Genomic DNA, 17,229 nt, shown 5'->3' with positions numbered 1-17,229 from the left:
GATTCCACTTATTTAAGTAGCCAAAATCACAGAGACAGAAAGCAGAATGGTGGCTGCCAGAAGCTGCAGGAGGGGAATCTGGAATTATTGCTTAATGGGTAGAGTTTCAGTTTTAGAAGATGAAAATAGATGGAAATGAATGGTGGTGATGCTTGTGCACTATGAATATATTTAATACCACTGAACCGTACATTTAAAAATGGTTAAGATGGTAAGTTTTATGTTATGTCTATTTTATCACAATTTTAAACACTGGGGAAAAAAAAATAGCCAGGAATGTTAAAGTCCTGGTGGTGGCAGTGGGGAAAATGAAAAGAAACAGAGGCCAACTCTCCCTACTGCAGTCAAGAAGGGTGCTGAAAGCCAGAAGGACCTGACCATTACTTTATAGCAGATGGTATCAGCCCTGATGGGGGTGGGATATAAGGCAGCCCTCTGGACCCAGGGTCCCCTTAGGGCCCATCAGCACACATCATACTCACGTAGTTTAAGAAAGTGGCCACACGATTCCCCGTCCCTAAATGCTTGAAAGTATGTCGCTCATCATTCTACAAAATTAAGTGAGAATGAACAGGTGGGCCTGGACCCAGTACTTACGTAGTTAAGAAACGTCGCTAACCTATTCCCCTCTGTTTTGAGGCCGCTGTCAAAAGGTCGCTGTAACAGACAACAACTTTCACCGAAGTTTACAACAGGCTTCATCCACCACCCACAAGACTAGGACCAAAGGGTCATGGGAAGGTAGTGAGTGTGTGTTCCATAAATCAGCCTGGAACATGTGCCAAGGCTGCAAAGTAAATTCTGGCTAGGGCATGGGGTTTGCAGGGAAAAGGAAAAGGGACAAGAACAGTTTTCACAAAGACCTAGTGAGGCTCTTTGTGAAGAATCAGGGCAAAGGGTGATACAGTTAAGGCAGAGGATGAACTCCCCACATCTACAGGGGAGACAGCCAGGCTCCACTGTGTTCTGCAGGATCCCTGGTTCCAGATTTGGGATTCACCAGTAACAAAGAGTTTCTCCCAATGATGCAGAGGTGGAGGGAGGACAAGGGGTGGGGGTACTGATATGGAGGCCGAAATGCTCCTAGAAGCTCCACCCTTCTCAAATCAGCTAGAGTAGGGCCCTTTGAAAGCACCTGTGATTTAGGCCTTACCCTAGAGAAGTCAAAGTGTGGTTCATATTGTCCTCCCAGTCCATAATTTGCAACCTGTGGGAAATAACAGCATTAGACCTTGTAAGCAGCATGAACAGCTCTGTAGCAGCCCATCACTCTAGGGATACAATCTTCCCAGGCCTGAAAACAACCAGAACTCCCAAGAGCAGCCTCTCTAAGGTGGAAGACAACCATGCCCTGCCAGCACAGGCAGAGCAAACATCACAAACAAGTCTACATTTCTGTCCAAGAGTAAGGCTGCAGCACAAATGTGGTTTCCCAAACAAAACAAGATGGGTGAACTGCATATGATCACTGAGGAAATGCTCCAGCCCCTTCATGGACGCTCAGACAGCAGTAAAAGGAGCACTGCTTGAGGCTGGCCCTGGCCCTGGACCCAGTTTGTTTGGGACATATTAAGATAGTAATCCAGAGGAAAGTCAGTAACAAATTTAAGAAGAGGATTTTCTTTTTTAAACTAGTTTTGGAGGTACTCAGCACCTTGTACTGTTCCTACCACCACTGCTATTCCTGGTGAGACTGCGTGGGGCAGATTCCCACAGTGGTCTACTGCATGGAATGAAACAGCACAACATGGGTGGCCAGCTGCTGGGTGGCCAAGAATTACCGCACTACATCAGCACCCCCAGTGTGACCCTGGACCTGAAGTAACATCTGAGCAACTACCAGGTGTCATAAATTGGATTAGAAATTGTAAATGCCTTTGTGGACAGCTTATCAGCACAATGGAAAGTCCTAAATCACAATTATTGTCTCAGCTTCAGTAGACAGAATGAGAGACAAGGTTAAACATGAAGCACAGAATCTGATATGGAAGCTGGTGGATCAAGCAGCACCACCAATGTCCGTCTGGGAACAGTTGGTTAGTGTGTCTCACTGAAAACATAAAAACCTCTGGGTCTAGACCATAAGTTATCAGAAAGTTGGTATTTCTTGTATATCCTTTTCTGCTATCCCAACGGTCAGGTGAGAGATGCTACAAAACTAGCAATAACAGAGACCTATAGAAATGTGGAACAGAAGCCAGGCGTAGTGACTCATGCCTGTAATCCCAACACTTTGGGAGGCTGAAGTGAGAGGACTGCTTGAGCCCAGAAGTTTCAGACTAGCCTGGGCAACATAGCAATACCTCATCCGTCTCTACTAATGAAAAAATTAGCTGGGCACAGTGGCGTGCACCTGTAGTCCCAGCTACTCAGGAAGCTGAGGCAGGAGGATGGCTTGAGCCCAAGAGTTCAAGGTTGCATTGAGCTATGAGTGTGCCACTGCACTCCAGCCTGAGCAACAGAGTGAGACCCTGTTTCACATACACACAAAAAAAGAAATGCAAGAAAGAAAGGGACAGTGGACTTTATAAGAGAGGAAATTCTCTTATTGGAGCACAAAATGTTGGCAGTATCATTTTCAGTATCTACAAAGATAAAACTTCTGATACAAAGCATGGATGAAAACATGCTGTCATCCACTGCTTCAGCCTTTAAGATTCCTGCACCAAAAATACCTGGAAATCCTGTCAGCACAAGGAAGCCTGGTTCAGCAGGTGGCCCTAAGGCTGGAGATGCATCTAAGGAGAGAAGTGCCAGAGCAGCTGAGAAAGCATATCTTTTTTTGTAGTCAAGAGCTTGAAGAAAATTTTTTTCTCTCTCCTTTTTCTGGGGGGAGTGGGGGGTAGAGACAGAGTCTCACTATGTTGCCCAGACTGGTCTCAAACTCCTGGCTTCAAGCAATCCTCCTGCCTTGGCCTCCCCAAGAACTGAGTTACAGATGTAAGCCACCACACCTGGCCTGGAAGAAAATCTTAAACACGACTGTGACTCTGTGCCAGTGCACTCAGGAAAATTCAATTAGTGCTTGTTGCTGGAGCTGCAGAATATGACTGCATTTTCCAACACTTTCACTTGTTAAATGGATTGCTTAAACTTACAGATCCCAGGCAGTGAAAGTTGCGTTGCGAGAGCTGCCTCATCTTTTAGGTTTGGAGAATTATATTTGATCATGGTTCTGAAGCCACTGTACCTACACTCTTTAATACAGTTCCCAAATAAGTACAAAATGCATGGGACCATCTAGATTTGCAGCAGTAAGATTGCCTATCCAGGCATACGCAAGTCCCCAGGCTCACGCCTTTAGTAACAAGCAACTGTACATCAAGACTGATTCATGTGAGGAGGTGTTCATTTAAATCTTTAGACTTACTATTGTAAGAGTGGAGTCAGTTATTTGAAAGACCTGGGTATTTACGATGCTAAGGACAGAGTAAAGGCAAAATTAAAAAGGTCAGAAATCACTTTTCTGGTGAGGCTGAGACATCATGCAGCCGAAGTCTTCAATCTTAGAGAATCCTAGAGGTGTAGCATCTCTTCCTCTCTATCAGATAAGCCCTCATCCAATTCACCAGAAAGCCTCAATTACCTTTTTCCTTCAAATGATCTACAGCAAACATGTCAGCTACAGCTGAAAGAATGTCAACAGATAGAAGAACCAGCTCCTTTCCAGATTCCTGCAGCATTTCCTAAAGGACCTGATGTGAGGGCTGTTGCTGGTGCCTAGGCATGTATCATACCACAAGCATTTCATATGGAGTAAGTACTTAGGGATAGATGCTGAAATCCAGGTTCCTGTTCCCCAGACCATGAAGGATCAAAGCCTTCAACACCACTGACTGGCAAAGGAATGCCAAGACAGTTCCTAGGAGAAGAATGTAAACAAAAATGGCATCTCAGCCACTCGGCAGCTGGGGTCTGAATCTTCCAGAAGGTCCTTAACTATAAGAGCCCCTCTACCAAGAGGTCTGGCATTAAGACCCCAGTCAACTGAGCTACAACACTATGAGAGGCCAGATAAGATAAAGTCCAAATTGTAGCAGAGAAGTCAGTCCATAAGCAAGAAGCTGCTATCTTCCATGGGTGAATGTAAGACAGGCATACAGTGAGTGTAGCTGCATAGCCAGCCAGGAAAGCAACAGAGCCAGAGGTCCTGTCTACTTAGCCTCCTGGTCCAGGGTATGAAATCAGCCAAGCAGACTGTGGTCTTTGATCAGAACCATGAAAGTCCTGAAGACTGGCTCTGACACAGAGGAAGCAGTGGCAGATGTCTCAAAAAAAAAAGAACAAACAAAACCTGCTCCAAGAAGATATGAGTCAAGACAATGCCAACAGGGACTCATCTAGCACATCAAGAGTGCCTATCTCTCTCGAAATGGTGGTGCTCTTACACATACGCAGCAAGTGGGAGATGAGACAGAAGTCCTCCATGGATGTGCTTATCTGCAGAACTTATTTAAAAATTACAAAACACAAAGTTGAACTGAACTGAAAAAAAAATATTAAAATTTCACAATACTATTTGCAAGGTAATCAGTATGTTTTTTAAAACTCTGGTAGACTTCACACAAATCCATAAAGATGAACTTCAAAATTGATTTTCCAATTGCTGATGCAGCTACACTTCTTTTTGTTGAAAAAACAACAGCAAAAAGAAGGCTGATTTGTTTGGGCATGTCCAGGCAAAAGTTCAAAAAATCTTTCCCAAATGATCTTCAGTCAATATTCTAATGAGATCTATAGTAGATCAGACCCAAATGCCAATCATAAAGGTAAAGGCTGCTATCTTTAAGTATACACAAACTTTGGCCAAGCAGAGAGACCCAGGGGCCTCTAGAAAGATGCCAGTGAAACTTCTCTGACAGTGTTTCAGGTCATCAATTTTACAACAGAACACGGAAGTTCCAATATTCATAAGGGAACACAGCCAGTGCTGATTAGAACTCAATACCCAAGAGGATACTTTAATAAGGAGCTTTACCCAAAACCTTTCAGTAGGGTGTTGCCACGTTTCTTCATAATCACCTCTGAATAAAGGCAGGAAGCCAGGGTCCCAGTGGGAGTACTTGGACAAGAACACTCCACCTGCATCAGCTTAACCAGTCCAGGCCTCTCACTTCCACCTACATATCACAGTGTAAGGTCCCCTAGACCCACCTCTGCCTTTCTTTGTTCTGACTGAAAATCAGACTCCCTTGACAGCTCTGTGACCCAGCCAACTGCAGGTTTTTCCCTTCAGGCTGGAACACAAGCTGGAGTCTTGAACATTCCCAGGCATTGATGAAGGTGTTTAGGTTGTTGCCCAAAACACTGAAAGAAACTAGCCCCAGCCCTGAACCAAATTCCCTAAACCCTCCAGTAAACTCCATACTCTGACCCCATCACTGTGGAAATACTTAGGTAAAACAACTCTTGGCTCTTGCTGTCCATTTTGAGGATTGCTGCAGCCCACTCTGCAAGTTCCCTAATAAATGTTGTGGACTGAAGATCCAGGAGTTTAGTGCCGCTTTCTTTGGATTCTCAACTGACCCCATCTTGGCAGTCCCTCAGGGGAACTCCCCTGCTGCTGCTTTTGGAGTGACTTCAGCTGTGGTTCAGCAGGAGAAAACACACAGAACACTTTGACCTTCAAATGTATTTGATTATGACACAGAACCATGGCCTCTGAAACCATTTTTAGCTCTCTTAGAGATGTCCCTGGGACCATTCAGGATGTGAGCTTCTGTTGTCAAGAAGACATGAATGAACCTGTCATAGCCACCGCTGATCCCTAGCTTCCAGCACACTTGGGCACCCAGCAGATGCTCAATAGATATTTGTTGAACACCAATTGTTGAAAGCCAGCAGGCATGATTAATTCTGGTTTCCTAAAATGAGATCACTCCATATTCATAGCATCAGGCAGTAGTCATACAGTTGGGCCTCTCCTGGCCCAGTTCTGGACACCTTGTGAGACCATCTAGCCACAAATACCCACTTCCCAACTCCTACAGTCCCAGGGACTATCTGTACCTGTAACAATTCTGCAGTCTTTACTGTTAACCCTGTGATGTGCTGCATCCGACGATTTACTCGGGCCACAACAGGGTCATCGTCTTCCTCTAGCCAGGAGCTGGGTAAAAAGAAAAGAGCAGAGAAAAGAAGATGGAAGGGCAGGCTTCCATGAGGTCCTGCACTCTGTCCCCAGAGTCAGGGCCAGCACAAACAGGCAGTACAGGGTGCCTGCTGCAACAAGGGGTGAGGAGTCGCCAGCAGGCAGGAAAAGGCAAGCCACCCATTCCTAGGGTAGGCACTGAGAAGTCCTGAAGTTGAGACTGGAGCAGCTACCAACCCCTGCTCTTTGCTTACCTTTTGGAAACCCGATAGCTGGCGACAGTGAGGACTCCTGTCTTGGGATCACGAACAGTGGCTCGTGCAAGCTAGAAGGAAGGAGGAGAAGGAATACTTGATTTGTCTGTTTTGCCTTGAGTAGTTTCCCAGAGAGCACTGGGACCACATTTGCTGTCATGCTAGTGGAGCAAGCTTTGCAGCCAATGGCTCTAGCCAAGGCCCCAAGATCCTGCAGGCCAGGTGAGGGCAAAAGTCTGAGGCCTCCACATTCCCAATTTGCAATCAGTTCCTGGCTATTGCCCTGCTTGGTCACTGCTCATCCCTTCTCCTCCCCAGGTCTGCATTGCCTGCAGAATTATGCCTGCTTTATCCATCCATGCATCTGCCTGGCTAGCCCCTTTCCTTGCCAGGCACACATACCACTCCTGCCTGAGCACAGCCTGAGCTTAGCTACTCCCACCATATTCAGACTGTGCCACCATCCCTGAGCCTCTGCCTTATGTACTTCTCCCAACTTGGTCAAGTTCCACCATCATTCTGAACCTCAGTGGGCTCCTCTGCCAAGAAACCCATCCAAACACTCTCCTGCTGTACCTCACACTGGGTTCCCATAGCCTCAAAAACAAAGACAGATGGCACAGTTTTCACTCCCTTGGGATCCTTACAAGTCAGATGATAAAACCAGGAAAAGATTCTGTAAGTTAAAATAAGTGAACCACTGCCTGGAAGTCACCCACTCACATATGTACACACTACACACGTACTCCCCTCATCTACTTCATTCCCCCAGTCTCCACAGATAGGTTTAGTGAAACCCCAGGAGGTACTCACTGCCCAGAGTCAGCCAACATGGCAAAGGTCCATGTGCTTCAGTTGTGGACTGTCCTAATGACCTCACATGGGTGCAGCCACAGGCCCAGGTACTCCCACCCCAACACACTTCCCCTTGATTTTAATAAATATTGATGAGTGCCTACTTTGTGCCTGGCACTATGCTAGGTAACTGAGACATGGCCCCTGCACTCTTACAACTCAGTCGAGTGGGGAAAGCAGAAAACCAGCCAGGTAACTGCAGCACAGCATGGGTGAACTTAAATGTCCTGTGGAAGCTCAGGGAATAGTGTCAAGAATAGCTTCCTAGGGGAGGAGACCACCTAGCTGAGGCCTGAAGGGTTAACATGAGTTATCCAAGTAGAGGAACATTACAGGAACAGGAAAGGAGCAGCAATCCAGAGGCCTGGGAATGAAAACGGGTGTGGCAGTAGGTGTGGATTAAAGGTTAAGGGAAGTAGTAGGAGAATAGGCTGAAGAGACACGCAGGAGCTAGGGACTAGATACAACCTTGTGGCCAACGAGAAATGGGGAAGGCTTTATGCAGGGGAGGGACACTCAAAATTTGAATGTAAAATGGATCACTGTGAATACCACATGGAGAGTTGACTAATAAGGGGCCAGAGTGGGGACTGGGAGGCTAGTGAGGCCACGGCAGAGGTCAGCACAAGAGATGATGGTAGCCCAGGCCAGGTGGTGGCAGAAGGAATGGAGAGGAGTAGATGGACCAGAAGGCTAGTAAGCGAGAGAGATGGACCAACCTAGACACTGTGCTACTATAGCATGATCTGGTAAGATGGCCAGTGCAAGCAGGACAGATGGCTCCCAAACTCCTACTCACGGCCCTTCCTGAGCTCCAGCGTATGTCAGTCCTTCCCTGAAAACTGCAGCCACAACCAGACCCCATCCAAACATCTGTGCCTCAGCATTGGCCTGACACCCACAAAAAGGCTCTGAGCAGCTGTGCTCTGCCCCAGGGGAAACACAGGGCTATTTTGAAAGCAGGCCAGAGACCCCATAGACAGCTGCCAGGCATTCCCCACAGGCCAAGTTAAGCTCATTGGCTCTACTTCAAAGCCAGACTAGCATCTGTCCCTCACAGTCTCCGGAAAGGAGGGGTCAGCTTATCTTTGAATAGAAGCCATGTGAAGAGCCAAACATGTTTGCCATGCTTGTTTGGCTCTTCACATGGCTTCTATTCAAACATATGTTTTCCCAATACTACCCCCTGGCCAGCCACACACATGTGCACACATGCACACAGAAATGTTCTCAGTGTCTGGAACTGAAGAACAGGTAAGAAATCTCCCAGGAAATCCTGGCACAACCAGCAAAGTAGTTTTCTTTCCTGGAGGACTCTGGAGCTGAGTAGAAAGGGGAGTCCTAGTCCCCATTCTCCATACATCTGGCTAGCCCCCTCCCTCAGCCACATTGATGATGCCAACCACTGACTCAAAGCCCTAGATGTCCTAGTACCTCAAGCCAAGGTGTTCCAGGATGAGGTCCAGGGGCCAGGATAGGAACCTATTTCAGGTCTCTCCATGAGCGTTGGGCCTCCTGGTCACCTCGGCCACTACAATTCTATTAGGAGCAGAGCAATAGAGAATCCAGCTAAATCCTCCCTCCCAATCATCAGTGATGGGATATGGCAGCAAGTAGGTCTCTTTGAAAGATGTCAAATGGGGAGCAAATCTTTTATGAACTAGAAACAGAAAAATAATTGTAAAACATGGCATATATACAAAACCAACAGCCAACTGCATACTTGGCAGTAAAATACCATAGGAATTCCCAGGAAATTCAGGAATGAGACAAGGATTCCTATTCTTCGTAATTATGCTCTAGAAGTTCTGGGCGATTCAATAAGATTATAAAAACAAAGGAACTACAAGTATGATGAGAAAATAAAATTTTCCTTATTTCCAGGTGTTAATGCTATCCAGGCAACCAAAAAGAATCAGCTAAAAACCAAAAAAGGAATAAGTAAATTCAACCACTAGCTGCAATCTGCGTAAGTTTGCTTTTTCATAGGCAAAACAGAGACAGTGACACCATTATGAGCAGCTGTTCATAACTGTGACATAACAGTTAATATACATGTTAAGCATTTAGAAGTTTCTGCCACAGTTAAGAACTCAGTAAACATTAGCTCTTACTATGAAATGTATTTTTAAAATCAACAGTTTGGCATAGAATAGTAAACTAATATAATAATGTAATCAGCTAAAATACTGATGAAGAAATCAAGTAAATTAACAGTAACAAAGAAACTACTTAGGACTAAACTTAAGAAATGTGCAAGGCTTATATGAAGAAAACTTAAAAAGATATAAATAAATGGAGAGACCTGTCACGCCCTTGGATGAGAAGACCCAATATTATAAAGATATACATTCTCCTCTAAGTCATTCGCTCATTTACAGTCCTAATCAGGAGCTCCACAGGACCCAGCTTCATAGCACCCTACGGAATATTTCCTAAAAACTCCCACACACCAGTCTCCCAACCAGGTGAATTGACACACCAGTGTGGACCTGCCCTGTCCCAGCATGACTTTCTTTTTTTTTTTTTTGAGACGGAGTCTCGCTCTGTCGCCCGGCTGGAGTGCAGTGGCCGGATCTCAGCTCACTGCAAGCTCCGCCTCCCGGGTTTACGCCATTCTCCTGCCTCAGCCTCCCGAGTAGCTGGGACTACAAGCGCCCGCCACCTCGCCCGGCTAGTTTTTTGTATTTTTTAGTAGAGACGGGGTTTCGCAGTGTTAGCCAGGATGGTCTCGATCTCCTGTAATCCCAGCACTTTGGGAGGCCGAGACGGGCGGATCACGAGGTCAGCATGACTTTCTATCATAGCATTGGCTGTCCACATTGGTTACCCTGTTCTTCCCCACTGGACCACGAACTCACAAGGTCAGGCTGAGTCTGAAGCATCTCTGTATCCCCACGGTAGGCCCATGCTAGATATCGATAAAGGGTGGCTAGATGAGCAAACCAACCACCCATAGTGCTAGGGATGAGAGAAAGGACCTGCCCCCTTCAGTGCCCCGAGAAGGACCTGAAGTGACACCTACTTTAGGTTTTGCGATCTCCTTGATCCTCTCGATTTCCTCATCAGACATGACATCGTAGTACCTGACGATGTGTGGGCTGTCCCACTCATCCTCCTCTTTGAAGGGGGCGATGAGCAGCTGTGGGGCCCTGTTGCCATGGTGGTACCTACAGAAAAGCCTCTTCTGTCTCCGGGGTGTCTGGAGAGCACAGAGTAACAGGCCCTGAGCTGAGTGAGTCCTAATCCTCGGTCCCAGTCTGGCTGTCTGCAGACACTGGTCTCACCTCACGGCCAGCAGCTGCTCCCTCCCACCACACCACAGAAGAAAACAGAAGTCCCAGCAGGTGGGCATGCACAGTGGCTCACGCCTATAATCCTAGAACCCTGGGGGGCCAAAGGATAGCTTGAGACCAGGAGTTTGAGACCAGCCTAGATGACATAGACCCTGTCTCTATAAAAAATTAGCCAGGTATGATGGTGCACACCTGTAGTCCCAGCTACTCAGGAGGCTGAGGCAGGAAGATTGCTCAAGCTTGGGAGGTCAAAGCTGCAGTGAGCTATGATTACACCACTGCACTCCAGCCTGGGTGACAGGGTGAGATGAAAGAGAGAAAAGAAAAGAGAGGAAAAACAGAGGGAGGGAGTGAGGGAGGGAAGGAAGGAAGGAAAGAGGGAGGGAGGGAGGGAGGGAAGGAAGGAAGGAGGAAGGAAGGAAGAAAGGAAGGAAGGGGGGGAGGGAGGGAGGGAGGAAGGAAAGCAGGCAGGAAGGAAGGAAGGAAGGAAGGAAGGAAACAAAAGCCCCTTCAGCTTAACTGGCATGAAGTGACACCCCACAAATCATGCAATCTTTCTTCTCTCCCAAGATCACCTCACATCCTCAAGTCCCATGGCAGAGAGTAATTTCTGACCCTTTTCATGAAGACTTGAGTAGGTCTGAAGAGCTGGGACAGGGGAGAAACCTTTCTTGGTGGAGGAGCCAGTGGAAGCCATGCAGACGGGGGCATGGAAAAGGCCGAGAGCCTGTCACACCTGAGCCTCCTCAGGAAGCACTAGGATCCCAGGGCTCTCAAAGGCTCAATACCAAGCTCTGGTACATGCTGGTGTCTTTACCACAGAGACTTACTCTCCACTTATACCATGACTTCTCTTGGGGCCTGAGGTACGTCCACCCATCGTTTTCTTCACAGCAGTGAGTGAAGCAAAAAGTGGGACATGTTGGGGTAAGGAGGTGAGCTCAGTGGTAACTTAGAGGAGCAACACTCTACCTGAGACATGAGGGGAGACAGTCTCCTTTCCTAATTCAGAGAATATCCACGTCAGCCTCACAGATGCCATGAAAAACTGGGGGAGATACTGAAAAAAGTACCTACAGAATGAAGAACACCTTCCCCAAACCTGCCTACCCAGAGCCGGAGTCCAGGTCTACTGTTTTGGCACCCTGGCCCCCCTCACACATCTCACCAGTTTGACACCCTCCCCACGACAGAGGCTCTCGTAAACATCCCTCTCAGGCAGGTAGTCCACAGGCCTCTCATAGATGCCTTCTGGGGTTGCTAGCTCAGCTTCTGTCTGATTTGATAACATTTTTTCTCTCTCTTCCTCCAATAACTGCTCAAAGTACCGCAGATTCCCTCCAGCTCGTTCATGGCTTGGGTCTAGAAAAAGCAAGGAATGAGAAGGAAAAGGAAACCACAAACATCTGTTAGGTCATTTAGAGAAATTATTCTGTAAGGGTTTCTCTCCCAGCAGCTCACTTGCATGCTGCATTCTACCTTCCACAGCATCTAACCAGAGTATGCTGTTCGTAACCGAAAAACCAACAGAGGCCAGGCACCGTGGCTCATACCTATAATCCCAGCACTTTGGGAGGCTAAGGCGGGAGGATCATGTGAGGTCAGGAGTTCGAGACCAGCCTAACCAACGTGGTGAAACCCCATCTCTACTAAAAAAAAATACACCATGGGGGCATGTGCCTCTCTAATCCCAGCCACTTGGGAGGCTGAGGCAGGAGAATCTCATGAACCCCAGAGGTGGAGGTTCCAGTGAGCTGAGATCACGCCACTGCTCTCCAGGCTGGATGAGTGAGACTCGGCCTCAAAAAAAAAAAAAGAGGTAGATGAGTTTTAAAGGCACAGTGCTTTTGGCCTTCTTCAGTTCAACAGCACAAGGCACTATCAATGCCATATTAAGTCCGACTATTAGACCTCAGGCCTCTAATAGCACCGCCACTGTTTGTCATTGTAGCAATCCTAAAGTACATTCTGACTCCTGGGTTGCTCCTGATGCAATAAAGGTTCCACCCTGTGTAGTCCTGCATGGTGACAGATACACCGTAATGCAGAGTCCTTATTAAAAAGGGCCACAAGTGCCACAGGCCTGAGTGTATCTATCAGCGACTGGGCAAAGCTAAGGCCAGGATTGAGGTAAGGAGCTAGTAAGAAGCTGGATTGGTCCTAAAGTCAGTAATGCATTAGTCACTGGCCAAGTGACAGGGTAAACTGACTCAGTCCCAGGAGATGGGTCAGGTAGACGCCAGCACAGTGCAGTTCCTCTGCCACTCTCCATTCCCAACTTACCTTCCCCTAGAATCTCCTTACCAAGGGAGAGCAGGCGGCGGGTGAGCTCCAGGGCACGGTGCAGATCACCCAACTGGAAGACAGCATAGCTGAGGTAGTCCAGCACCTGGGACTTGGTTGTGGTGGCCTCCTCCCCAGCATCAAGCTGCTTTAGCACCTGCTCCATCCACAACACCGTATGATAATAATCCCCTTCATTGTAGGCTGAGCGGCCCATCCCAAAGCAGTCATCCACACTCAGCATTGCCTGGTACTTGGTTCCTACAGCAAGGGAAGTAAATTGTGAGGCTCCAAAGAGCCTCTGCATTAGGGAAAGAGATTCCCCCTTCAAGGAAAGCCTGGGCCACTGGATGGGGGGCACTACCAAGCAGAACCCCATCAGACATTTAGACCGCATATCCTGAAGGGCCGCTGACACAGTGAGCACAGACAGATGGCCCTGCCCTGGACTGGGGTTCACAGCCAACCTCACAGATTCCCCGTCCCCCAAGTGGGAAGGGGTCTTTTTAGGGGGAGCCCCAAAAACCCAACAGGAAGCATCGTTGAGGAGAGTGGGAAAGTCCTGTGGACCACAGAGAAGAAGATGTCTGGTGGGCAGCTTGCCATATGAGTCTGGAGGATGGGAAAATTAGCTGAATATAAAAAACATAAATTTAGGTGGCAACCAAGCTATGGGTGAGGAAAATCGCTTGCAGGAACTCTAAGGAAAGAATGGAGAAGATGGCTGAGCCCAGAGCTCCAGGGAACACCTACCCAGAAAGAACAGACAATGAGTAACCTTGAGAAAGAACTAAAGATAGGAGAAACAGAGGGAGCGGGAGTGGTGTGAGAGACATCAAGGGAGGCCAAGAGCCAAGGTTGCAGTGCCAGCTTTGGCTGTTAAGTGGCAGGGACCTTGCTGAGTATCAGCTCAGTGGGTCTTATGACCAAAGGTCATCTGCTGTAGGGGGAGTGCTGGAAAGTGACCATGAAGATAGTTTCAAGCCAATATGAAGAAGCAGCTATAGGAAGATGCAGGATTTAGGGTGGGCTCAAGATGGGAAAGACTATGTGTGTGGTTCCTCAGAGAATAATGAGAAAGCAGATACCATGGAGGGGAAGTAGGGGCTGTGACTCTCCCTGGAAAGCAAGGAAGACTCCCCACGGCCCCATTAACAGCAACCGGGGCATGGCTGACACAAAAGAACTCAGAAAAGGCTCTTTCTGCCTGGAATGAAACCCCTACACAGTAGGCTAAGTGCTTCAGAAACCAGGGTCTGCTCACCCCGGTGGCTCAGGAACCAATAATGAGGAATAGGAAGTTGGGGAGAGTAAACACAAGATGAAGTCCATAGGTAGGCCAGGGATTAGGGGGCTCCTGGAGCCCCTTGTCCCTCTCCACAGGTCTCCTCTGGCTCTGCAGGCCCAGGAACCTACATTGATGGGGCAGAGTAACATAGCTGACTGAGCTGGGGCTCTGGAGCCGGACTAAGCTAGGTCTGTGTTGGCCTCACTAGGGCGCCCACCAATGTGTGACTATAGACAAGGTACCATATCTCTCTAAGTCTCAGTCCCCTTATCTCTAAATAAAGATAATAGCATCAATTGTAAAGAGCTTCTTCCAAGAATTCAATGAGATGACATATGAAGATGTCTCCTATGATCCCCAGGATGCTAATGACCAGTAGCTATTATCAACATGTCTCCCAGATGCCAAGAATGCTAAGAATGGCTCCCTGGCACTCAGCATCCTCCCCAGAAGCCAATTCGAATGTCTACTCCCTGGAGAGCACTTGGGAGAGTGACAGCTGAGCTAAGTGCTGATAGGCAATCAGACATGGAGTAGCCCAGCTGACATGGGTAAAGGTATTCCTATAGAGGGGTGAGACAAAAGAGCTGAGTGATAGGCAAAGCTGAGTACAAAGGGCAAGGAAGCCAGGAAAATGGAGTCATGCAGGACCCCAAAGATCACACACAGGAGGAGTTTGGGTTTAGCCTTGGAAATTAAGCATAGTAATCAGGAACTCATGTGAAAAAAATGTGTGCTTAAGACCATATGGAGGATGGTCTTAAGCAGTGAGCTGGAAGTAGGAGACAAGTCAGGATGGTATTTTGATAATCAAATTGAGAAAAAATGGCTGTGAGGCTGGAGTCAGGGGATAAGTACAGAAGACATGAGAGAAGGAGGTAGAATCCATAGGCCTTAGGATTCTGGCTTAGGCAGCCAGAGGATGGAGGTCCTTTTTGCTGAGATAGAAGGATGAGGGGGAAGGTAAAGTGTTCACAAGGAGATGAGGATTTCAGTTCAGGACACATGAAGTTCGAGAAGTCCATTGAACATTCAAGTAGAGATGTCCCAAAGGCATCTGTCTACGCTGGTTAGAAGCTCAGGAGACAAACCTTGGCAGGAAACACAGATCTGGATGTCATCCACCTCACGTGATGGAAATGGCGGGGCTCACCTGGGGAAGGTGTTCAGGGAGAAGATGAGGTAAGGATGGAGTCCTAGGGAATAATTCCCTTCTGCTCCATATCCCTATTCAGGACACTCATGGGTTTGCTGAGTGAATGTGAGAGGTCAATGCCAGGGTGTGGTTCCCTTCTCCAAGCAACCAATCTCAAGGCTACAGGGTGAACAGATCTTGCAGGTGCCCTGAACTGCCCTCTCTCTAATGGAGTCTAAAGTGGGCAGCTGGGGCTCTGGAGCTGGAATAAGCTGGGTCTGCATGGGCCTCACACAGTGAATCGCTGGGTTTACTGGTCTCCAGTAGCCCTCAAAACATCTTCTTATAAACACTAACACTGGGAAGTCAGTGGGAGATGGGCCACTTGAGAGAAAATGACCAGAGAGGCTAAAAGAGAAGCAGATATCAGTATCCCAGAATTCAAAGGAGGAGAGAACATCACGAAGAATGAGGCAATCCATCTGTCAAATGCTGCTGTGAAGTTAAAGAACATTATGTGTGAACCTTGTTCTCTGCGTTTACCAGCCAAGTGGCCACTGATGACCTTGCAAGAACAGGATCAGTGAACAGGGGGGAAAAAGGCCAGATACTGTGAGTTCAGGAGTATACGAGAACCAGAAAAGTGGATAGAGTGTAGATTACTCTATCCAGTAGCCTAACCAGGAGGGGAGAAGAGATGGATCAGCAGCAAAGACTCAAAAGAGTCTCAGACACTGAGGGAGGCAAGTGTAAGATGAGCAAGAATAGAGCCTATATGTGAGCTCAAGGGTAGAACCCGGAGAGGTGAAGACAGAATGTATAGGAGCAGAGACTGTAACTAAGAGGACTCAGGACAGGGGGACACTAAGCCCAGATCAGTCTTAGATGAAAAGACATTGGAGGGTGGGAGACAGGAAGCAGGTCTGAACGCAGATCTGTGTGGTGCTCTGGAGACAGAGGCAGAGGGGGTTCCTGAGCAGAACTTTGGCTTTCTCTGAGACACAAGAGGAGAGGGCCTTGGCTAATACATGCAGGGAGGTGGCAGGGCAGGGGCTGAGGGAGAAACCTGTCATGGGAGAGGCAGTCTAACACAAAATGGTGAGCCAAGAGGTGCACCAGAGGTGCACCTGAGGGTAGAGGCCACAAGTCGGTGGTGGCTCCAACCTGTCCCGCCACTAAAGAGACACATGCGGGACAGGCAATGCCTGGAGTGGTGAATTACCTGGAAGTTCCCCTCTGGAAATTGTGTCTGGGTCCAGCCTGTATGTGTCCTGAAGTCTCATCAGGGCTTTGGCAGCTCCTATCTCGTCCTCATCAGTGGGGAAGAACTGCCGCTGCACAGAGAGGTTGGCGATAAAACCTTCCAAATGAGAGTTAGAACAAGAGATTACCCTTGATCCAGGGGCAGAATTCCACTTGGGACCAGAGAGGCAGCCAGAGAGAGGGTCTCTGGCTAGTGAAATTTCCCCGTCCCTTCCCCCAAAGGCTGTTGCCCCTTCCACCAGGAAGTTGTCCCTGATTACTCCAGTCTATGGGGACTTTTCCTTTCTTAGTCCTCATTGTACCTACTTCCCGTGCTGCTCTTTGGAACTAAGTAGAAACAGCCCCCCATATTGGTTAATATTTAGGAGTCTAGAAGTCTGGGCTCCAAAGCATTCAGTCAGAGTTGGTGGAGACAGAAGAAACAGAGGATAGAGAGGGTAACTGAGAAGAGCACGGGAGAGGACTCAGGGAAGAACTGTCCACCACTCAGTGGAAAATGAATCCCATCGAAAACCTTGATCCAGGGTAATTGGGCCAGTCAGGTAAACACAGACTTCCAGCCCCCATTTCAAGTTGAGGAGTCCAAGGGACAATGGCAGTTAACTAATGAAGCCGAGCTGGCCCCTCATTACTGACTACTGGCACTTATCATCCATAAAGGTGATGATGAAAGTCCTGGAGGTCATCCCCCTCCCCCTAGGTTGACAGCTGAGGGACCACCTAGACAGGCCAAGGACCAAGGTGGGACTGCACCAGCCCAGCAA

At 47.9% G+C, this 17,229-nt stretch overlaps 1 protein-coding gene across 8 annotated transcripts in view; it reads right to left on the bottom strand.

Annotated features, from left to right (window-relative positions):
* Positions 1 to 17,229, bottom strand: part of P4HA2 (prolyl 4-hydroxylase subunit alpha 2) — a 36,270-nt gene that overhangs the window by 5,841 nt on the left and 13,200 nt on the right. For 4 of the 8 annotated variants that reach the window (XM_033181304.1, XM_033181309.1, XM_033181307.1 and 1 more), the window contains exons 6-13: positions 16,425 to 16,562; positions 12,801 to 13,040; positions 11,665 to 11,858; positions 10,226 to 10,402; positions 6,346 to 6,416; positions 6,010 to 6,109; positions 1,154 to 1,207; positions 483 to 548 (exon numbers count right to left, since the gene is read on the bottom strand). In XM_033181304.1, the coding sequence (XP_033037195.1) occupies positions 483 to 548; positions 1,154 to 1,207; positions 6,010 to 6,109; positions 6,346 to 6,416; positions 10,226 to 10,402; positions 11,665 to 11,858; positions 12,801 to 13,040; positions 16,425 to 16,562 (1,040 nt within the window). Of the gene's footprint in view, positions 1 to 482; positions 549 to 597; positions 658 to 1,153; positions 1,208 to 6,009; positions 6,110 to 6,345; positions 6,417 to 10,225; positions 10,403 to 11,664; positions 11,859 to 12,800; positions 13,041 to 16,424; positions 16,563 to 17,229 lie in introns of all 8 variants that reach the window. The other 4 variants (XM_033181308.1, XM_033181310.1, XM_033181312.1 and 1 more) reach the window with 3 other exon arrangements.

This window comes from Trachypithecus francoisi, unplaced genomic scaffold, assembly GCF_009764315.1.
Source record: "Trachypithecus francoisi isolate TF-2019V2 unplaced genomic scaffold, Tfra_2.0 Lachesis_group2, whole genome shotgun sequence".
NCBI classification, from domain to species: Eukaryota; Metazoa; Chordata; class Mammalia; order Primates; family Cercopithecidae; genus Trachypithecus; species Trachypithecus francoisi.
This window is presented reverse-complemented; position numbering and strand designations above follow the sequence as displayed.